Consider the following 22837-nt stretch of genomic DNA (forward strand, 5'->3'; position numbering starts at 1 on the left):
TTTCTGAGAAATGCTAAGAAAATGTAACTTTATTCTTAATATATACACCATGAAACAGACACTTCACATTATTTTGTTTCTTCAAAATTTAAATTCTGCTTGCTTTTCAGTTAATTTTTTTTTGGTAACAGATGCTATTGAATATACCATTTTTTCCCTGACAATAACAATAGGCTGCCCAACTACATGATATAATATTTTGCATTTAATTTAAAAGATTATGGCTCAGTGTTTAAAAAATAAATTAATTAATAAAAGAGAAACATTATTAGGAAAAAAAAATGAAAGCACATTCACCACACACACACACACACACACACACACACAAATCATTCCTTCAAAATCAGAAACCAGCGTGAGCATTATTTCACTTACCCTACCTCGGAAGCATAAATTCCAGTGTATAAATAAAGTTGAACCTATAGACTGGAATGATACAGTGGTTACCTCTAATTAGGTCCTAACTGACAATATAAACAAAAATGAATGGAATTGCACATTAAAAGAAACTTGTTTTTAGCTTAATTGTTGGTGCAGAGTGGACGGTTGGGGTTGGCTGCCTGGTGGCCACTTTAGCCTTACTAGCTTGACTTGCTCTAACAGCAGTTTCCAGACGTACTTTCAGCTCAGGAGCTGCTCCCATTACTGTCTTGAAAGCGTGTGGATACAGAGGTCCAATATGCATTAAATTCTGCAGTGCAAATTCATGGAGATCTTTGGAAGCTGTGCTTGCTGAGGCAAAAGAATTTTCATCCAGCAGGTAAGAGATCAAAGTGGGAACTAAAAGAGCAAGTAATTGCACTCCTGCAAATAACAAAGATAAAGTTTGGAGATGCTCATGAATCTGAAAATTACAGTAAACCTTTATTTAAACACTAGGCAATTACCATAGCAGTCTGAATTATAATAAAACACAAGTAAATGTGCCCAATCTATTTTAGACCTCAATAATTATTCATTATTAATATGTACTAATTCTCCAGCCACGTTAGGGTAGGAAATCAGGTTTGATTTCTTGTTAAGATTGTATATTTTGCATTTATACTAATTGTTTTATTTTAAAAAATACTGGCTAAAAGGTAAAAATGAACAATTTTACAAATGCCACTGGTAAAATGTATTTTGAGAATAAAATTGTGAAAATTCCAAGGGTATTCCAGAATAGGAAGGTTGGAAGTTTAATGGAATAGGGAACAGAAACCTGAAGCATTCATTAGGAAGAAGAAACCATCAAAGGCATGAGCTAATGTATACATTAATGTGATGACAACCATTTCCCTTTGGTTTGTACACGGCAGTTAGCCTCAGATTTAGTATTAATTTTTCAAAAGTGACAACTGCTTATTCTTCCTCTTAGAAGTCTTACTATAGTACAAAACATCTGAGTGAAGCAGTCCTTTGAAAAATGAAATCATTATGGTGCTTACTGTTGATATAGCCCACTAATACTAAATACTAGAAACTGGTTGGAGAATTGAAGCTACATTGCCTCAGTTATTTCATACTTTAAATTAATTGACTCTTACATGGAAAATTAAAGGGTTATTTATTAAATGAACCTTGTTAAATCTAACTATTAAGCTATATTTAATTTCATGAATAATACATGAATATATTCTTGCTGTTAAAAGAATTCAAACAATAGAGAATTATTTGAAAAAGTATAAGACTCTCTTCCCTACCTAAATTAGAACACCTGTTCAGGAACTGATCCCAAGAGTCAACTCAACTCAGACATAATTTAATACTAACTATGCAAAAGTCAATAAACTCAATGTTGAAATTATGAAATGAGTAAGATTTAGTCTGTATGTTTATGGAATTTACTTTGAGTAAAATACAAATAAAGACACAATTATGTTGAGTCACCAAACATGGGCCATGATGTCAGTCAAATAATCTGTTAACATCTAGTTCCAACTAAACTTATTAGCTCCTCCCAAACAGCTCTTCTTGAACTTTTCAATTTTAAGATTGCTTCCATGCTTCTTCCAAGTAACACAGTAATATTTGGCTCTTCTTTTTCTCTTGTCCCTATAACCTATACTCATCAAGTCAGATCAATTTTTTTTTTCCACAATCACTTCTGTACTCTTCTCTTCCACTGCAGTAATTCTGGATTATCATTTTATAGGAAACTTATCAGCAACAGCTTTTTAAAAATCTCCACTATCTAACTTCTGTGAAATTCTTTCAAGAGAAGAGGAAAAATTTTATGATAGAAAAACTGATGCAATTTTTACCCAGAGAATAATCTGGTAATATAGATTAAAAGTTTTAAAGACGTGTCTTCCTTTCAACCCAATAATTTCACTTAAAAAAATTATCTGATAGAAATAACACACAGGAGGAGATGGCCTTTCATCTTTTAAACTATTTTGGAATATGGGGGTAAATGATCATGGACCTGGTAAGGCATTTGAGAACATCTGTCCCACTGCTACCACCATTTGTGAAAAAATGGAAGGTTCCATTAATTAGATACCACATTTCAGAGTTCTGTTAAGACCCCAGAGAAATGACTCTAGTTATACTGTTAGATTCTACTTCTACTGTTATTTTATTCTGTTAATGCAAATTTACTTCATTTAAAAAAAAACATAGAATGATCACAGATAATAAAACATCAATTTTTTAAAAAAAGGAGTGTACAAAGATATCTGTACAAGAACACTTATTTCAGTTATTGATCTTGAAAAATTGGAAACAGCTTAACAATTCAATCATAAGGTACTAGTTTAAAAACTACAGTCTTTCTGTAATGATTAAAAGTCATATTTTTAAAGATAAATTTTAGATTGCGATGAAATCTAAGCTTAGGGGATACAGAGGAGTAAGTATTAAGTTGCATAAGTCTCTGGTTAAATGGATGTATATGGTAGTTTTTCATTAAATTAAAAAACAATAATTTTAAATTTTGGAGTATTTTAATACTGATGTTTAGCATGAATACTAACCTGGTCCTATTTGTTGAAAAGCTTTTATACATCTCTTACAAACACCAAAATGTATTATTCTTAAAAGTATATTAAACAGCTATATTTTCCCTAGTTCTTAAAGAGTACCTTCTTAGAAGAAAAGATCCATGGGTTGAAATGCATCCCTAATTTATTTTAAACTCTTGCTCTTAAATATAAATCAATTCAATTTGTTAGCAACATAAGCAAAAACATTAAGCTTTCACATAGTAACAACCCTTAGAAAATTTACTGCTGCAATGGCCCATGTCAAATAGAAAATAAGATTAATATGTAATACAAATCTTCACTTTAGACTAGTGGCTTTTTAGAGGAAAATACTTACTGTTCTGTTCTTCCCCAAGAGCAACCAATGTTTCAAGAACTTTGATTCCTTCTTGAACAGCTAAGAGTTCTGTACTACTGCCTGGTCTGTTTCTTTCAACAGCTTTTAGCTTTTCAACCACTATTGGAGCTAAGGAATGGATATAAGGAGTTGAAAGGGCCCGATTGGAATGTTGAAAAACCGAGAGGAGAAGCTGGTAACATTTGGCTTGAACCTATACAAGAAAATAATTTTATTAATTTACATTGTGACAGTTCTTATTTGCTCTACAATCACATTGCATCTTAATATGTATGGAAAACAAGCAATACTGCAGGATGAAAATAGAAATGAGATGAATTAATGCCATTTCTACTTATAGAAATGGAATAATAAAACTTCTAATATGATAACTAAATAAAATTAAAATTAATCAAACATTCCTTATATGTTAGCTCCCAAATTACCACTGCTTATATAATGTTTGTATTTCTATACTATGTAAGAAATTAGATACCAGGAATTCTAATTTTTGTTTTTAATTCTTTCTTTAATTTACAGTTGTCCCTCTCACCTACAATTCAGTTCAGTTCAGTCACTCAGTCGTGTCCAACTCTGAAACCCCATGAATTGCAGCACACCAGGCCTCCCTGTCCATCACCAACTCCCGGAGTTCACTCAAACTCATGTCCATTGAGTTGATGAAGCCATCCAGCCATCTCATCCTCTGTCGTCCCCTTCTCCTCCTGCCCACAATCCCTCCCAAATTCAGAGACTTTTCCAATGAGTCAACTCTTCGCATGAGGTGGCCAAAGTACTGGAGTTTCAGCTTCAGCATCAGTCCTTCCAATGAACACTCAGGACTGATCTTCTTTAGAATGGACTGGTTGGATCTCCTTGCAGTCCAAGGGACTCTCAAGAGTCTTCTCCAACACCACAGTTCAAAAGCATCAATTCTTCAGCACTCAGCTTTTCACAGTCCAACTCTCACATCCATACATGACCATTAGAAAAACTATAGCCTTGACTAGACAGACCTTTGTTGGCAAAGTAATATCTCTGCTTCTCAATATACTATCTAGGTTGGTCATAAACTTTCCTTCCAAGGAATAAGTGTCTTTTAATTTCATGGCTGCAGTCACTATCTGCAGTGATTTTGGAGCCCCCCAAAATAAAGTCTGATACTGTTTTCACTGTTTCCTCATCTATTTCCCATGAAGTGATGGGACCAGATGCCATGATCTTCGTTTTCTAAATGTTGAGCTTTAAGCCAACTTTTTCACTGTCCTCTTTCATTTTCATCAAGAGGCTTTTTAGTTCCTCTTCACTTTCTGCCATAAGGGTGGTGTCATCTGCATATCTGAGGTTATTGATATTTCTCCCAGCAATCTTGATTCCAGCTTGTGCTTCTTCCAGCCCAGCGTTTCTCATCATGTAATCTGCATATAAGTTCCTCTCACCTTAACCTAACATATTTTATATGGCTAATGTTTGAATGATGTCAAACAAAGCTATAAAATATATCAGACACTCAACTCCATTTGGATTCTCTGAAAATAAATGCTTAAACCAATTTAAGTATTCTAGCCCTACAAAGTAGTTTCAGTGGCTCCACTTTAGATTAGAAAGGCTTCATATTAATAAGAAGCAAAAAAACAAATAAGAAAGGAAGGTACATCAACTCATTGATGTAAGGAAACAAGGTGGGAAAAATTGTTTCAGTGCTTCGGTAGAAGAGAAGCTACTAAACATCACTGGACAAAAGAAAAACGCCTGGGGAATATTTTAAAAATACACATCTTTGGACCACACATCTGGAGACTCTGATTCAGGAAGACAGTGGCAAATGTTACTAAATTGCTTTTTCTCCTGATGTTCAATAGGTTTAAGAATAATTTGTTTTGATGCTGAAACTATAAAACAATAAAACTTATTTTTAGAAAAACAAGAGTTTCTGTTAGGGCCGTAAAAACACGTTATTATATATATTTATCTTTTAATGTCCCTGGTGTGATTAAGTAAACAGTGAAAAAGAGAAACACATAAAGTCTCTACCAGTGTAGGCCAGGGTTGAGGAAGTATTTTAGATACTGGGGAATTTCTGCATATATAAATTAACATATACATGTCTCTCCTAAGCTTTAACCAGTGACCTTTTCCAGTTTTTTGGAAAATTCATATAGCAAATACTTTCATTTGATGAATCACAAATTTTTAATGAATCCATCTGAAATTTTTCTTATAGAGTGGAAGGTTTACTATTATGTTTTAAGTGTAACTTACCCATGGATCACATGAATTTAATGCATTTTTAAATCTGCAAATGCAGCCATTCTGCAGTGACTGAACTCCTATTATTTCACTACCAGCAGACCACAGGAAAAGTGCAATTGCTGTTAGCATGCTTACTTCATCAGGCACAGGCACAGAATCTTCTGAAATAATAGCAGAAAATTAAAAAAAAAAAGAATTTTCTGAAATATATGAATAATGAAATATATGTGTGTGTGATATGAAGGATTCCCTGGTAGCTCAGCTGATAAAGAATCCACCTGCAATGCAAGAGACGCCGGTCAGATTCCTGAGTTGGGAAGATCCCCTGGAGAAGGGATAGTCTATTAATAAGAAGCAAAAAAACAAGTAAGAAAGGAAGGTACATCAACTCACCCATCAACTCACCACTACATGACCACCAGAAAAACTATAGCCTTGACTAGACGGACCTTTGTTGGCAAAGTAATATCTCTGCTTTTCAATATACTGTCTAGGTTGGTCATAACTTTCCTTCCAAGGAGTAAGTGTCTTTTAATTTCATGGGCTTCCCTGGTGGCTCAGATGGTAAAGAACCCACCTGTAATGTGGGAGAGCTGGGTTTGATCCCTGGGTTGGAAAGATCCCCTGGAGGAGGACATGGCAACCCACTGTAGCATCCTTGCCTGGAGAATTCCATGGACAGAGGAGCCTTGTGGACTATAGTCTATGGGGTCGCAAAGAGTGGGACATGACTGAGCGACTAAGCATAGCACATATATAAAATGAAAGCATATATAATTATGGCATTTAATGTTTATCTTATTAAAAATCTACCTTAAAAAGCAAAATATTAACTCATGATAAAGTTAGAATAGTTTTAGTAACATTAATTAAATAATTAAAGTTTTCCCCTCCAAATATTAATCTGAAAAAAATTCAGGTAATAAAAGTAGGATATAGTTTGTTTAAAATTCAACAAGGGTAAAGGAAAGAAAATAAAATGTAATATTTTGCCATCCAGGGATAGTTTAATTTCCAGGTTTTTGTTTAATTTCTTCTAGTCTGGGTTAGTCTTTTATATATAATTATTTATAAACATGATTTTTAATAGATATAATGGATATATAATCCAAATGAGTATATAACATATATTTAATATCTTTCCTACTGCTGGATAGTTATATTTATCACTTTTGTATTTTCTTTATTATAAAATAGACTAACAAATAAACTTGAACACAAGTTTTTGTTCAAGGTCAGAGTATGAGATCTTAAAAGCTCTTCGTATATTTTGCAGAAATGATTCCCTGAAAGTCTGAACTGTTTTAAATTCCCTTTAGCAAAGTATGAAAATCGATTCCACCCGTACATACTTTTTTTTGTTAAATGAGTTTTACAGGTAAAAATTTATATTATTTTATTTCTTTGCTTATATAATAACGTGGCCAATTTTTTTATATGCTTGGTGGGCATTTCTATTTCTTTCTTACCATTGCCTGTTCTCCTCTCTTTCTCTGTTGTTACTTAGTCGCTAAATCATGTCCAACTCTTTTGTGACTCACTGGACTGTAGCTTGTCAGGCTCCTTGGTCCATAGGATCTCCCAGGCAAGAACACTGGGGTAAGTCGCCATTTCCTTCTCCAGGGCATCTTCCCAACCCAGGGACCTAACCCATATCTCCTGCATTGGCAGGCAGATGCTTTACCACTGAACTACCTGAGAAGCTCGTTCTTTCTTATATTGGGTGTTAAATGTTTATAAGATTGTTTTTGTACATAAATAATATTAACACTGACATTATTATTTTCAGTTTTTGATCTTCTTCAGCTTTCATTTTGTAAAATTTTTTCTTCCAGTTTTATTGAGATTTAACTGAAACACAGTTCAATTCAGGTAGGTGCAGTCGCTCAGTCATGTCCGATTCTGCGACCCCATGAATCGCAGCACACCAGGTCTCCCTGTCCATCACCAACTCCCGGAATTTACCCAAACTCATGTCCATCGAGTCAGTGATGCCATCCAGCCATCTCATCCTCTGTTGTCCCGTTCTCCTCCTGCCCCCAATCCCTCCCAGCATCAGGGTCTTTTCCAATGAGTCTACTCTTCACAGGAAGTGGCCAAAATATTGGAATTTCAGCTTCAGTATCAGTCCCTCCAATGAACACCCAGGACTGGTCTCCTTTAGGATGGACTGGTTGGATCTCCTTGCAGTCCAAAGGACTCTCAAGAGTCTCCTCCAACACCACAGTTCAAAAGCATCAATTTTTCGGCGCTCAGCTTTCTTCACAGTCCAACTCTCACATCCATACATGACCACTGGAAAAACCATAGCCTTGACTGGGTTTGGATGGACCTTTGTTGGCAAAGTAATATCTCTGCTTTTTAATATGCTGTCTAGGTTGGTCATAACTTTCCTTCCAAGGAGTAATCGTCGTTTAATTTCATGGCGGCAATCACCATCTGCAGTCATTTTGGAGACCAAAAAAATAAAGTCTGACACTGTTTTCCCATCTATTTGCCATGAAGTGATGGGACCAGATGCCATGATCTTAGTTTTCTGAATGTTTAGCTTACAGTACTATATATTTATTTAAAATGTACAACACAATAATTTGACTCACATACATTATGAAATGACTATCAAAATAAGTTTAGCAAACATCCTCCATCTCATATAGATACAAAATTGAAGAAACAAAAAAAAATATTTTCCTTCTGCTAAGAAACTTAAGGATTTATCACCTACTTTTAATGCATGTCATTTTCCACAGGCTTATGTTAAATTTTATAGTCTAATATGCATATGGTGATTGGAGCCATAAAATTAAAAGACGCTTACTCCTTGGAAGGAAAGTTATGACTAACTTAGATAAAAGCAGAGACATTACTTTGCCAATAAAGGTCCATCTAGTCAAGGCTATGGTTTTTCCAGTGGTCATCTATGGATGTGAGAGTTGGACTGTGAAGAAAGTTGGACTGAACACCGAAGAATTGATGCTTTTGTACTGTGGTATTGGAGAAGACTCTTGAGAGTCCCTTGGACTGCAAGGAGATCCAACCAGTCTATCCTAAAGGAGATCAGTCCTGGGTGTTCTTTGGGAGGAATGATGCTAAAGCTGAAGCTCCAATACTTTGGCCACCTCATGAGAAGAGTTGATTCATTGGAAAAGACCCTGATGCTGGGACGGATTGGGGGCAGGAGGAGAAGGGGACGACAGAGGATGAGATGGCTGGATGGTATCTCCGACTCGGACAGGAGTTTGAGTGAACTCCGGGAGTTGTTGATGGATAGGGAGGCCTGGCGTGCTATGATTCATGGGGTTGCAAAGCGTAGGACATGACTGAGCGACTGAACTGAACTGATATTGACATTTTCTTCTGTGATATTTACCACTGACTTACACTTACATAGTTCAATTTTACTGCCCTATCTGTCCATTCTTGGGCCTACTCCACAGTTTTAGATATGGAAATGTTTTAATAGGCAATATGACAAAATTTTAATTACTGTTTTCAATCTTTTGACATTTACAACAGAAGTAACATCAAAGAAAAAGTCAAACACTGAAGAAAAGTGGACAAAAATGTGAATAAGCATTTCCCCCCAAATTAAACACAAACATGAAAAATGCTTATACTTACTCAGCAAATGAGAAACGAAAGTAAAAACAATAAAATAGCATGTTTTACTTAGCAGATAATGAAATTAAAAAGTCTGAAATACCATATATTGGTGGCAATCATGCACTTTTGGTGGAAGTGCAAATTTATATAACTACTCTGGAGAGCAATTTGGCAATGCCTGATAAAATTAAAATGTGTCATCAATTCCACTTCTAGGGGTATGCTGTAGAAATTCTGATAGCACATGTGCATGAAGAATTTATAAGGATGGTCACTGAGAAAATTTTTATAACTAGTAAAAATAAAAAATAGTAAAAATAGCCATTGATAGGGGAATGATTAACAACTGATAAATATAAATGATAGACAACTACCAAGGAGTTCAGAACAATTTACAATCTAAGAGTTTTATATATACACATTCTTTCTTTGGAGGGAAAACTCCCAACATGTATGTAAGCGGTAAGACAAGGGAAGAACCCAGGTCTGCTGCATTGCAGGTGGATTCACCATTTGAGCTACCTGGGAAACCCAACACAAGGGCACTGAGCGTCAATACTCAAAATCAGAACTAAAAGTTCACATCTAAAAGATGGGATTAAAAACACTTCTCTAAGTTGATTCAGTGTTATATAGCAGTTTTCTGATGAGCTCGTTCAGTCATTAAGGAACAAATATAGTAATAAATTAAAAAATTTAAAACTGATTAATTACCTGGTTGGGAATATTCTAGGATGCATGCCAGAGTGCTACGAATTAGAGCTGTCCACTGTTTTTGAGTATCCTCAGTTTTGGCCATTGAAAGTGTCACAATACTTTTGATCCCTTGAAGAGCTGCACTGACTGGTGGAGGAACCTGATTATCTGCAGACTTTACTGCTGTGTCTTTCAATATTCTTGCAATTAAAAACAGAATTGTGGGCAAGATTGTCATACATCCTGAAATAAAAACAAATCAGATTATCTTGTACTACTTCAGTTCCTGTATTATAGTTGTTTCAATTGTTTGTATCTTTTTACAGCTGACAATGGTTTAATATTACTTCTTTTCCCTGTATTTATACAAAATTTATTGCACTGCTATTACTATAATTCAACGTTTGAAAAAGATAAAAAGGATGTCACAAGCTATTTCAAAGAAGTCAATATTTTCTTTCTTTTCCTAACTTGCGTTGTTATTTTATACCACTTCTAGTGTTTCACACAGAAGGAAAACTTCTGTCAAATACTTTGAGAAGTAGTTGAGAAACTTGGTGAATCATGTAGCAGTTCCAAGACAAGTAATCAATCTCACTGTACTGAGCGTTAGTACTAAGTTAGTCAGTGTACTAACCAAGTCAGGAAACTGATAAAAAGGCTGATAAACAGGTAAGGCAAACTGAAAAACAGGTAAGGCAAAAAGAAATGAAAGAATCCTAGGATTTGTAGCTGAAAGAACTTTAAGGTAATCAAATTAACCGCCCACTTAACGGAAGACTCTCTGCACCACTGTGACATGCCTCCAATGTAGACTGCCTATGAAGCTTCAATGGAGTAGTGTTTTCCTATCTGTAGGCTTGTGCTGAGCTGAAAGATACCTTTATATCTTCTGATATGATATCTATTTCCTAGATACAACAGAGGAAAAGTTTACTTTTCTTTTTTTTTTTTTTTTTTAATATTTGTTTGTTTGGTTTTGTCAGCTCTTAGTTGCAGCATGTGAGATCTTTTAGTTTCAGCATGTAAACTCTCAGTTGCAGCATGAGGGATCTAGTTCCCTGACCAGGAATCAAACCCGGACCCCGTGTGTTGAGACCAGAGCCTTAGCCACTGGACCACCAGGGAAGTATCAAGTGCCTACTTTTCTATCCACTAGTTCTTCAAGTATCTGCAGACAGCTATTATATTTTTCAGCTATAATTTTTTATTAACAGTTGCTCCTTAAAGCTGGTTGTCACTCTTCTCTGACATGTTTGTCAGTGTGGCTCAAGAGTAGCAAACGGATCAGAAAATAAAGGGTTTAGTAATTCCACTTTACATCTATTTGCTAACATCCAATGTCTTCTCTCAAGCTGCGGGTCTGTCTCTTTGCCTAAGTTTCTTTGAAATGTACCTGAAAAGGGCGTCTAGGGTTTTGGTTTTTTAAATCTTAAGTCTTTATAGGCTCCTAAAGCAAACAAATGCTTAAAAATAAGTCCTACTTTTCCTTTAAGACTTGAGAGGAAAATAAATCATCATAGCACTTAAAATCAAAGCCAAGCTCATCTCTGTCTAATACAGTATAATACATTTACAAATAGTGAGCAACACCATACCAGCAGGTGAACAGAGAGACGGTAAGTCAGAGAGTATGGTAACTGTGGCTGCCACCAAACGAGCACTTTCTTCTGACAGTCGAGTTTTAGTGGCTATGTGACTTGGAGAGTCCGACATCTTGGTACTGAGATGTGGCATATGACGTACTAAAATGAACATCAATAGCTCCATAGTTGCAAACACAAGAGATTTTCCAGGAATGAGACCACCACTGTCACCTCCTTCTCCTAATACAGGACTGGACTCTTTTTCCATATCATCCTCATCTTGGGTAAAAGAAAATCTGGTGAAATACTCAGCAAAAAGGATAACAAATAGTAGAGGTAACAACACAGTAAGTATGTTTAATAAATTATTTCAAAAGAATTTAGAATTTACAACTGAATGTCTAACTGATGCCATGTCTTTCTCAGAATAATTCTCTGCCTTAGAATTGTTTATTGACCTCTCCTTAAATGTAACAGACAAGTCATTTTTTACTTTACTAAAAATAAAATTTTTATTAGGTACTTTTAATAGGAATGTATTTCATAATAGGAGTAGGACATATGTTAGGCTTGAAACACATGAAGTTAACCCTTTTGTAGGTAAAAAACAGTTGAATATGAGCAATTTCATTTGGGTCATTCTAATGAAAGTAAAATCAACTGCAGTGTTTTAAATGCATGGTTAAATTTTTTCATTACAAACTTCCTGATATTAATATTCAAAAAATTAGAATAGAAATAAATCTACTTTAAAGTTAGTGTAATTTCTTGTGCTTACTTAGTGTGTTTCTTTTTTCTTGCAAATAATCCTGAGCAGCTCTTACTATCTGTTGTACAACTCCAGTCACCAGCAGCTGGACAGACGGTGGATTCCAGGTCAACAGGAGGCGGTGTAAAACACTTAGTAACTCAACACCAATCAGCTATTATAAATTAATAGAGAGAAATTAAATTAAAGGATATATTTATATTATTAAATCTAGGAAAATATACATATAAAAATACATAGATTTGGTAGCTAAATACATAAAATATGCAGCAAATATTATAATAATCTTGAAAAATGGTCATATTTTATCCCAACATATTTTCAGTCAAAAATTACTTCATTACATATTTAAATGATTTTTCCATTTAAAATATTTCTTTTCTCTTTGGACTAAACAGCATTGCTAGTGTTTAGTGCCACTAAAATTTATGATTTCTAATCCGAGTACTCAAGAGTAGTCCACCAGAAATTCCAGGCAGGCTGGCAAGTTGCTCCAAGATTTATCTCAGAACTATTACAGACTTTAACCACTCACTATTCACTTAAGCTTCTCACAATCTTACACATCAAACCCATCCAATAAACCCACCTCAAATTTCAAAGAGGGAGAAAAATAATTAAATTGCAACCAAAGCCACCTTTACTTCTTTCCTTAAGATCAAGATCAGCCCCTTGTCCAAGGCTGATAATTCTTTTCTCACATGCTTCCATGCCATCCTGTTTAACTTCCCAAGGATTCTTCAAGGACCTGAATCATACCCTATATATCATAGATAAACTAAGCTAAGCTTCTCTTCCCCAATATAAGTAGTTGCTCAAGTCTTTTCTATCTAATTTCCCTCCATGCCTCAGAGAACCCTCACATCCTTCCATCTGCCCCCATGATCTCTTCCGTCTCTGTCCTGATGGAAAGATGCCACTCCCTTCACCCCCTTATTCACTCCTCAAAAATTCTCTAATCTGGCTCCATTCACCTGGGAAAATGCTCTGCCTGAGGTCACCAATAACCTCCTGGGACTCTCTTCTGTCCTGACTCACTGGATTCTGTTCCTCTGAGACTTGTCTGTCCTTGACAGTCTCGTCTTTGATAACTCTCTTCTCTTTGGTTCTCCTCCTACCTCTCCAGTAGTCTCCACTGCTGATTAATTTCCCTCATCTCCACCCTTATTTGTTATTTATCCCTAAAGTTCCAGTCTTGGCCCTGTTTCCTTCTTCTTTTATTCAGTTTTCCGAGGCCAGTGAACTCACTGTCTCTCTGGAATTATGAAAACAGCCTCATAATTGACCTCCTTTCTCCCTTCTCATGTCTTAAAAATCAACCACTATAAAACTGATGGAGAGGTCAAATTTATGTCTATTGTACTTATGAAATACACATTTAACCATGTCATTTAATCTACTGCATTTACACTCAATTATTTCAATTTTAACATAATGTCACACACCTTCATTCACAGATTAAACTTTATTGGTCTGATTATTTGAAAACAACCCTCAAGTTTCTTGCGGTCATCTGCAGTCTAGCTGAGGCCCAGCTTTAAGTTACAAGGCTGGAGTACAAGATGAGTTCATCAGTAAGTGACGCTTATAATCACACTGCAGCACATACTTCGTTTTGTTTCATGTGGGTTTTTTTCTTTTTTATTGAGCAATATCATGTACAAAACTAATTTTAAGAGAACACAATAATAAGAACTTTGTTTTCTTTATCTTTTTGTGTTTTATAGAAAATTATCCTAAGAGGTACTATTTGGTAATGATGGTGTCCAAAGAAATGGTTATTATGAAAATAAAAGACTTCCTAATTAAAAACAACAACAACAACAACAAACAAATCCAGGGGAAACTTGGTTCTGTAACATGAATAAAATCCTCTGAAAATTCCATACAAAAAATTAGAAAACACAATTCATTAAATTTCTTAAATGAGTACTTGAGCCAGTGCAAAAACCTTATTAAATGAGATTAAGTTTAATCAAACATTTAAAAGTGACATAATTTATTTGGATTTTCCAGGCAAGAATACTGGAGTGGTTTGCCATTTCCTACTTCAGGGGATCTTTCCAACCTAGGGATCAAACCTGGGTCTCCCGCATTGCAGCAGACTCTTTACTGTCTGAGCCACCAGGAAATCCCAAATTTATTAATAGCCTTATGAATTAACTCAGTCTTTTACTAGCAGAACCATTAACTGGGACTGAAGGGATCCTTTACATTTTTAGTTATATCTGATTGAACTCATCAAAGAAGGTATAGTGATGATCTCTAGTCTAGCATGTCTGGTCATCCAACATTCAACATAAGGTCTTAGATGAAGACAAAATCCTGAACACTTATTATATACATTTATCTCATGTGAGATAATTATCTTAAGATAAATATGATGAATACAAAGCATAAATTATCTATTATAGAAATATACTGCACCTGATCTTCTGCAATATGGATTCGGGCATAAGGAGAATCTAGCAAGGTGTGCAAGGCCTGTAGACAAGCTGTAACATGTTCAACAGGCTCCTCAGGTCTTGGGGAACAAAGGAACTGTATACTCACACCTGTAATATACAAAATAAACACACAGGTTTCTTAATATAAAACACTTTGTTTCTTTGACACCATTTTTTTTCTTTTACCTACTTATTTTACAGCTCAGTTTAACATGTATTTATTAATGCCTTAAAGTGAGTTCAAAATGATTGTCAAAATAAGTAGCCAAACTTAACATAGGTTGTAGCCTTGGAATGAGGCCAACAGTCACACTGGAAGCAAGTGGGGGAGTTCCAAGGTCATCAGGTTGATTAAGAAGCTACTTAAAGACATTTAAAAATAATACATTAAGAATAAATGTATGAAAATTATGATTATGATACATGATTACAAATTCTTCAATGTTACAAGAGAATCTACACAGCAATTATAAATAACTATTACTCAAATTTGCTTTAACTTTACATTTATATTATATGTATATATACATTTATATATGTATAGATATATGTTTTTATACATACACAATTTATGTATATATTACATTTATAATGTAAATATAAATTTATATTATATTTCTTCAGGGTAATTTAAGTGTCAAGTAAAAAGAAAACATATTAAAAATAAGTTTAACTTTTTGCTTGAAAATTATTCAGCACTGCTCTGTGAGTGAACAGGATAGAGAATTTTTAAGGAGTAATTTAATAATTAAATTTTTCTATTAAAAATTCAGTTAATTTAGAAAATGTGCTTAAAAAACACCTCTTTTTACTATTTCTTATCTGAACTATACTGTAAAATTTTTTTCCATAGCATTAAAATGAAAGATAGGAAGGAGTTCAAAACATGCTGCATCAAAATGTACCTTCTTGGCTGAACACATTTGAGAAACAGCAGATGCAGGCAGGGCTCTTTGATCCCCTTTCTACCCAAAAGCAGGTCATAAAATTTCTCATTAGAAAGATGCCCTCCCTGTATCAGGCAAAGAATCTTTTTACTCCTTGAGACTGGGAGTCGATGTTGAAACAGACCTATCCAAACAAACCTACTAAAAAAAAGCCTGAAAAAAAAAAAAATAAATAAATAAATAATAAAAAAAGCCTGACCACCTACTATCCTTGCTCAGTGCCTAAGCTGTGTCTGACTCTTGCGACCCCATGGACTGTAGCCCACCAGGCTCCGCTGTCCATGGAATTTCCCAGGCAAGATTACTGGTGTGGGTTGCCATTTCTTTCCCCAGGGGATCTTCCCAGACCAGAAATCGAACTCACATCTCCTGCACTGGCAAGCAGATTCTCTGTTGCTGAGCTATCAAGGAAGCCCCAATTTTCCATTCGTTTACCCCATATACTTTTTAGTTCCTGTACAACTTATGATCCCTGGCCTCAGCCCTTTGTCTTGTCAGATCCCCACAATTTATTCTTGTTTGTGTAAAACTGTATACAATCTTTCAGACCTAAAAGCTTCTTCAGGTCTTCATTTTCCTCCTATGTACATGTAAAAGTTTTAAATCAATTTATATGCTTTTCTCCTATTAATGCGTCTTATGTCAGTTTAATTCTTAAGCCAGTCACAGAACTTAACATGGTAGAAAGCAGTTTTTTCTCCCTTACAGATGAACATTTTCAGAAGTAATATATCTTGAGATACATTAATTTGGCTCACCTACCTAAAATCAGATGCATTCTGTCTTTGTTAATTTCTGCCAAAGATTTAGCACTAGGTGTTGCTCCTGATGCTTGGCTTAAATTGACCGGTATGGAACGTTTTTGTAAAGCTGATATTGCTGCTGCTTCTGCTGACTCTGAACATGTAAATCCTGTGCTATTTAACCAAAGTGCCACTGCGTGGAGAATTGGGGCCCAGGAATTCCGATAGTGAAGTCTAGCCGTATCAATAGTCTCAGGAGTATAAAATGCCCCACCTATAAAACAATCAAATCAATGAAAAACATTACTTCTATTATACATATTCACTCATTTATGAACAACATTAAAAAATACCTGTTACATATTGTCTCAGTCCATTTGAGCTGCTTTAAGAAAATACCACAGACTGAGTGGCTACACAACAGAAATTTATTTCTCAGGTTCTGGAGGCTGTAAGTCTGAGATCAAGATGCCAGCATGGCTGGGTGAGGGCCTTCTTCCTGACTGACAGCCAGTACCTTCTTGCTGTCTTCACAAGGTGGAAGGTGGACAGGGCTGGGGACTCTGTGGGTTCTCTTTTATAAGAGGACTACCCCCATTCCTAGCCCTCATGACCAAAGCACCTCCCAAAGGACCCATACCTCCTAATACCATCACAACAGGGATTAGGTTTCAACATGTACATTCTGAGGCGATACAAATATTCAGATCACAGCACACATAAAAGAGGAATCTGGCCAAAGAGTTTCTCCCAAGGGTCTCTTCAAAACCAACGTTATTCCTACAGCTGCTGACCTGGAGTGCCTATCACCTCCTTGTGATTGATGCCAGCATTTCCAGCCTTTCCTTTCCAAGTGCTCACCCCTCTGAGTGCCTTCTACCTTGCCCCACCCATGGTCACAGGCTTCCTCTTCACTGTCGCCAGCAACTCTTAAAACCCTCATCACCTTTCCTTTCTCTTATAGCCAGGGAGCTCTGTCTCTTCCTTTCTTTCCCCCCACTTTTCTGCAAATCCTTCCCTTCTTCCTGCTTTCACTATCAAACTGAGGACTTCCACATCTGCCCTGGCACACACACAGTGACCAACACAGCGGTATACCCCATCATGGTTATACATAGTAACTCCTTACGCAGTTATTTAGAGTACCCCGGCTCAGACGGTTATTACTGTAACAGTGAGAACGTTTTTGCTTGGGCTGACAAGTAAAGTTTAAGGCCGTATCTGAATTTATAAATTTCAGTACAGACAGAATATCAAGTTTAAGTCCACAGAAATTTAAGATGTTATTATTACTATTGTGGCCAGTCTCCACCAATTACATTTTGTTTAATTACTACTTTGACTCCATTAAAAGCAAAACTTTGAACGCAGTACTTACCATCTGGGGGGAGCTGACTAGCAAATTCAGCTGGTAAAGTTAAAAGCGCGTAGTCTTTTAATGCTGCCAACCACAGGCGACTGAGTATTGGCAGTTCAGGCTGTACGAGGGTTATTAAACTATCTGGTGGTAGTTCGTCTATGGTACTGTCATCATCATCATCGTCATCAGTATTTTTAACTGCTCTTTTTGGTTTTGACTCTGCTTCTTTTTTAATATTCATAGCAACCACATAGACCTAGTAAGATATTCAAGAGGAGAAAAGAATAAGATATAATATTAAGAAATGACGTATTCTAAGCTGTTATGATTATATGGAGAAGGAAATGGCAACCCACTCCAGCATTTCTGCATGGGAAATTCCATGGACAGAGGAGTCTGGCAGGCTATCAGCAATGGGGTCGCAAGAGTCGGAAGCAACTTAGCGACTAAACCACCACCGCTATAATTATACAGCTGAATCATCACGAGTAACTAAGTACTATTAGTAGAAAGTACACAACTTCAGACTTTCCTGATATCCTCAAAAGAATAATCCCACCTATTTTGGAGGCAATCTTCTTTTTTTAATAGATCTGACTTCTGACTACAGCTCTCACAGCATATTCCTAGAGTAGGGTTCTCTGAATTTTTTCCAGCTTCTCTTGTTCTACTTTACAAAGCCCCCCTTTATATGTGGTTTTCTTTTTTTTTTTTTTTTGCCATAGGGTATAACTTCCTGTTTACTGCATTTGCTTTCACAGGCTTATTAGACACAATCAGATGGCATTCAAAAAAAAAAGCTAAGGGTTAGGGGAAGAGAAACCACAACGTGCATTTCCACTAATATCTTCCAAAACCCCTTCTTTTATTAGAGTGCTTAAGTCATATTTAGTAATCTAGTCCTTGTAACTGATAGCTCAGCCAAGAGTAATATAATTTACTGGCTATATATATTATCTGTATCTTTTCTCTCACTTTGTAAACCAAACGGATATATAATGACAACTTCTGAAAATACAATCTTAAAGATTCTTTGCCGAAGTTACTTTTGTTTGTATTCTTTTGTAGTTGTACATACATTTTGGCTTTGGCAACCGGCACCTAGCTGAATTACACATCCACGAAAAAGCAAAAAAAGCGGGGAGTGGTCAAGGGAGTAAGAGAACAACAGAAAATTGCACTAGGTATCTTCAGAAAAATGTCTGCCGTACACAGTTATTTTCATTTCACATAAGAGAAAGTCTATGTATCTGAACCAGGGACACTTCTTGATGGTAGGGTCTTATCTCTATCCCTACAACAAGCAGACAGCTATGGCACAGTAATTGACTAAGTTTAGACAATGATGACAGGAAACAGTGAATCTTCATTTCTGAGACGAAGCATTCCTTAACATGATGGTGGTCTTATATATATCAGTTAATTATAGTCAGTTAGTCATACTAACACCTGACAATTTAGAAGCATAAACCATCTAACTTTTGGAATAGGGACTTTGAATCTCAAGTGGTAAACATATCATATTCATATTTTTTAGTGGTTTTAAGCTTGCTTTCTTCACTTAGATTTATTATAATGTGGATATTTTAAGAAAATGTCTCTCAATAAACACTGTAAGTATACTCAGCCATTCACTCATCAAATTCTTCTTAGGTACCTACTCTTGCCTTGCATTTGCTATTGTGCTTGGATCTGAGGTAACAAAGACAAATCACATGCGGTTTTCACTGCCATGAACTCACAGACAGATATAATTATAGAAGACTGAAAAAAGAGATGAGGGAAGGGACATTTTAAAAAATTTGTTTTAAATGACCTATCTTCCCATCTCACTATAAGCTGTGACCACATCCACTGCCTGGCACCTAACGAACACTCGCGGTTTGTGTAATGAATGAATCACAGGGAGCACCAAAGATAAAGAATCTTAATGGAGTATGAAAAGGCGAGACACAGTTCAAAGACAAAAGTTCACCTGTTGACAGGCAAAGATGGAAGTAGGGATTCCAGGCAGACGGAGTATCAAGAGCAAGAGCACAAGAGGTAGGAAACAGCAAGGCATTCTAATTCCCAGTGTTTGGTATTAGACTGAGCACAGAATACAAGGCAGAAGGAGCTGAAGATTTCACTCTGTTGGTAATGGGGAAGCGGAGTCAACGCACGATTTAAAGGTCAGATGTCTGCATTTTTCCTCAACTTTTATTTAAAAAATTATACTGTGGGCCTCCCTGGTGGCTCAGTGGTAAAGAATCCACCTGTTAAAGCAGGAGACACTAGTTCAATCCCTGGTCTGGAAAGATTCCACATGCCACGGAGCAACCAATCCCATGCCCACAACTACTGAAGCCTGCACACTCTACAGCCTGTGCTCCACAACCAGAGAAACCCCTGTGATGAGAAGCCCATGCTCCACAACTAGAGAGTAGGCCCCATTCGCTGCAATGGGAAAAAAGCTTGGGCAGTGATGAAGACTCAGCATAGCCATAAATAAAATAAATAAATAAAAAATTTAAAGTACATCATAAAAAGTTTAAAAATGAGTTAATAAAATTACTCACAATCCTAATTTCCAGGTTTTCATATTCCAACTAAGCTGTAATTTTGTTGTACAGAGAATTTTGTATTTAATCTTAACTGTTTATAAAAGGATTTCCATATAAATACTAGTCTTCATAACTATTATTTTTAATAGCGGTAATAGAAAACATTATATACGTAACAGTTTTCCTGTAGTTGACATTTTATATTTTTTTAAATTCTTTTCAGCCCTGGGAATCTTAGAAGATGAGGCATAGTTTTCAACAACAAAGGTGTTCAGTTCTTCACATTATGAATGTTCCAAACAAACATTTTTGTCAACTTCTTTTTCATATTTTGAATATTCTTTCCTAGGATAAAATCCCAGAAATGGAATGACTGGGTCAGTGATTATGAATACTTCCATGGCTCTGAACAGACACTGTCAAATGCTTTCTAAAAGGGGCATATATTTTACATTGCTACCTGGAATATGAAAATATATTTTTTGACTCATTTTTGTAAAAAATTGGGGGTTATTTTTCTTACGAGAAGGTACACAATATAGAAAAATCAGATGCACAAGTAAAATGAAGAAGCCAGACACAATCCTACTACCCAGATGTAATACTGTTAACATGCTAGACACGTTGTATATACATATTCACAGTCTTTTGAACAATAATTTGTCTATAATTTTAAACTCAATTTTCTATTCATTTAACACCATCATCTCTGGATCAAGAAATACATATATTTCCTTTTCTTTAGAATGATAAACATCACAACAAACATCATACAACAGAATCTGTGTATATTCTCGATATTCCTTAGGATAAACTGGTAAACCAATGGGTGTGGTTTTAGAAAAGTGTTTGGCTATTTACTATGTTGACCCCTGAACAACATAGGTTTGAACTGTGTGGGTCCACTTACATGCAGATGTTTTTCAATAGTAAATACTACAGTACTTACTATATGTCTCTAATAAATAGCTAAAAGTATGGGACTGGAATTTAGGAGGGAGGTCTGAGTAGGAAAGGAGATTTAGAATATTTCATACACATGTGACTGCAAGGAGATCCAACCAGTCCATTCTGAAGGAGATCAGCCCTGGGATTTCTTTGGAGGGAATGATGCTGAAGCTGAAACTCCAGTACTTCGGCCACCTCATGCGAAGAGTTGACTCATTGGAAAAGACTCTGATGCTGGGAGGGATTAGGGGCAGGAGGAGAAGGGGACAACCAAGGATGAGATGGCTGGATGACATCACTGACTCGTTGGACGTGAGTCTGAGTGAACTCCGGGAGTTGGTGATGGACAGGGAGGCCTGGCGTGCTGTGACTCATGGGGTTGCAAAGAGTTGGACACGACTGAGCAACTGAACTGAACTGAAAAGCTACAGGGCGTGGGTGTAGATGTGGTTACCCATAAAGTATGAAGAGCAAGAAAAACGAAAAGAAAAATATCAACATTTAAAGGGCAGGCAGGCAAAGAGATGCCAGCAGGTGATGCTAAGAATGAACAATGAAAACAAAACAGGAGAAGCAAGGGAGTAGGGTCAGGAAGTCAAGGAAAACAGAGTTTCCAGAGGAGACAATATCAAAAGCTGTAGAAAGGCTAAGTCAGACAGAGACTGAAGCCTCCAGTGATTTGGAGAATTGTATCATTTGGAACTTTGGTAATTTCAGTGGAGTGGGAGAGTAAACCTAGATTGCAGGGGACTGAGAAGTGGGTGACTCAACACTCAAGGACGTGAAGAGGAGAGTGAGCGGAAGAGGAAGCTGAGTTGGGGAACAAGGAAGGGAAGGAGGGAGGAAGAACACGCAGAGGGAGATGGAGAGAGACAGAAGTGGGGGAAAACTGAATGCACTTAGCTTGAAATAGTCTCCTCCTCAGACTCCTTCCTAACATCTGCTCTCATGCTCCAGGCCCCAGCTTAACTGTTGCTCTTTCCAGGAAGCCTCCTCTGAAACCCTAGACTTAGGTGCCTCTGCTATGTGTCTACAACAGTCTGTACGTTTCCTGTGCTGCTGCTAAGTCGCTTCAGTTGTGTCCGACTCTGTGTGACCCCATAGACGGCAGCCCACCAGGCTCCCCCCTCCCTGGGATTCTCCAGGCAAGAACACTGGAGTAGGTTGCCATTTCCTTCTCCAATGCATGAAAGTGAGAAGTGAAAGTGAAGTTGCTCAGTAATGTCCGACTCTTAGTGACCCCATGAACTGCGGCCCACCAGGCTCCTCCGTCCATGGGATTTTCCAGGCAAGAGTACTGGAGTGGGGTGCCACACATACTGGTCCACTAGTTTTCCTTTATAAGTGTAGAACATCTGGCTTGTGCACTACTGTATTATCAACTGCTCTGGCACAGAGCTAATGTTCATTTAACACTTTGTTGAATGAATCAGAGTGGGAAAGAAAATCGAGAAAAGGGAATCCTAGATTAGAGGAAAACTTTAAAATAATAATAATAATTATACTAGTAACAGCAGGCAACATTCACTGAGCATATAAATAAGGTAGTTATTGAAAACAGTCCTTGTTACTTCACAATGAAGTCTCATTTACTTCACAATGTAATTCTATGTGCATAATTATTATCCACGCTTTAGGG

General features: G+C 36.4%; 1 protein-coding gene across 2 annotated transcripts in view; it reads right to left on the reverse strand.

Moving 5' to 3' along the window:
• HEATR5B (HEAT repeat containing 5B) overlaps positions 1–22837 on the reverse strand; it is a 96773-nt gene continuing 73936 nt past the window's right edge. The window contains exons 28-36 of one of the 2 annotated variants that reach the window (XM_040224633.1): positions 17726–17963; positions 16367–16621; positions 14638–14765; positions 12220–12364; positions 11454–11720; positions 9874–10098; positions 5566–5714; positions 3304–3517; positions 1–804 (exon numbers count right to left, since the gene is read on the reverse strand). In XM_040224633.1, coding sequence (XP_040080567.1) covers positions 500–804; positions 3304–3517; positions 5566–5714; positions 9874–10098; positions 11454–11720; positions 12220–12364; positions 14638–14765; positions 16367–16621; positions 17726–17963 — 1926 coding nt within the window. In that variant the 3' untranslated portion in view covers positions 1–499. Of the gene's footprint in view, positions 805–3303; positions 3518–5565; positions 5718–9873; positions 10099–11453; positions 11721–12219; positions 12365–14637; positions 14766–16366; positions 16622–17725; positions 17964–22837 lie in introns of both variants that reach the window. The other variant, XM_040224632.1, reaches the window with a different exon arrangement.

Source organism: Oryx dammah, unplaced genomic scaffold (genome assembly GCF_014754425.2).
Source record: "Oryx dammah isolate SB20612 unplaced genomic scaffold, SCBI_Odam_1.1 HiC_scaffold_25, whole genome shotgun sequence".
NCBI lineage: Eukaryota > Metazoa > Chordata > Mammalia > Artiodactyla > Bovidae > Oryx > Oryx dammah.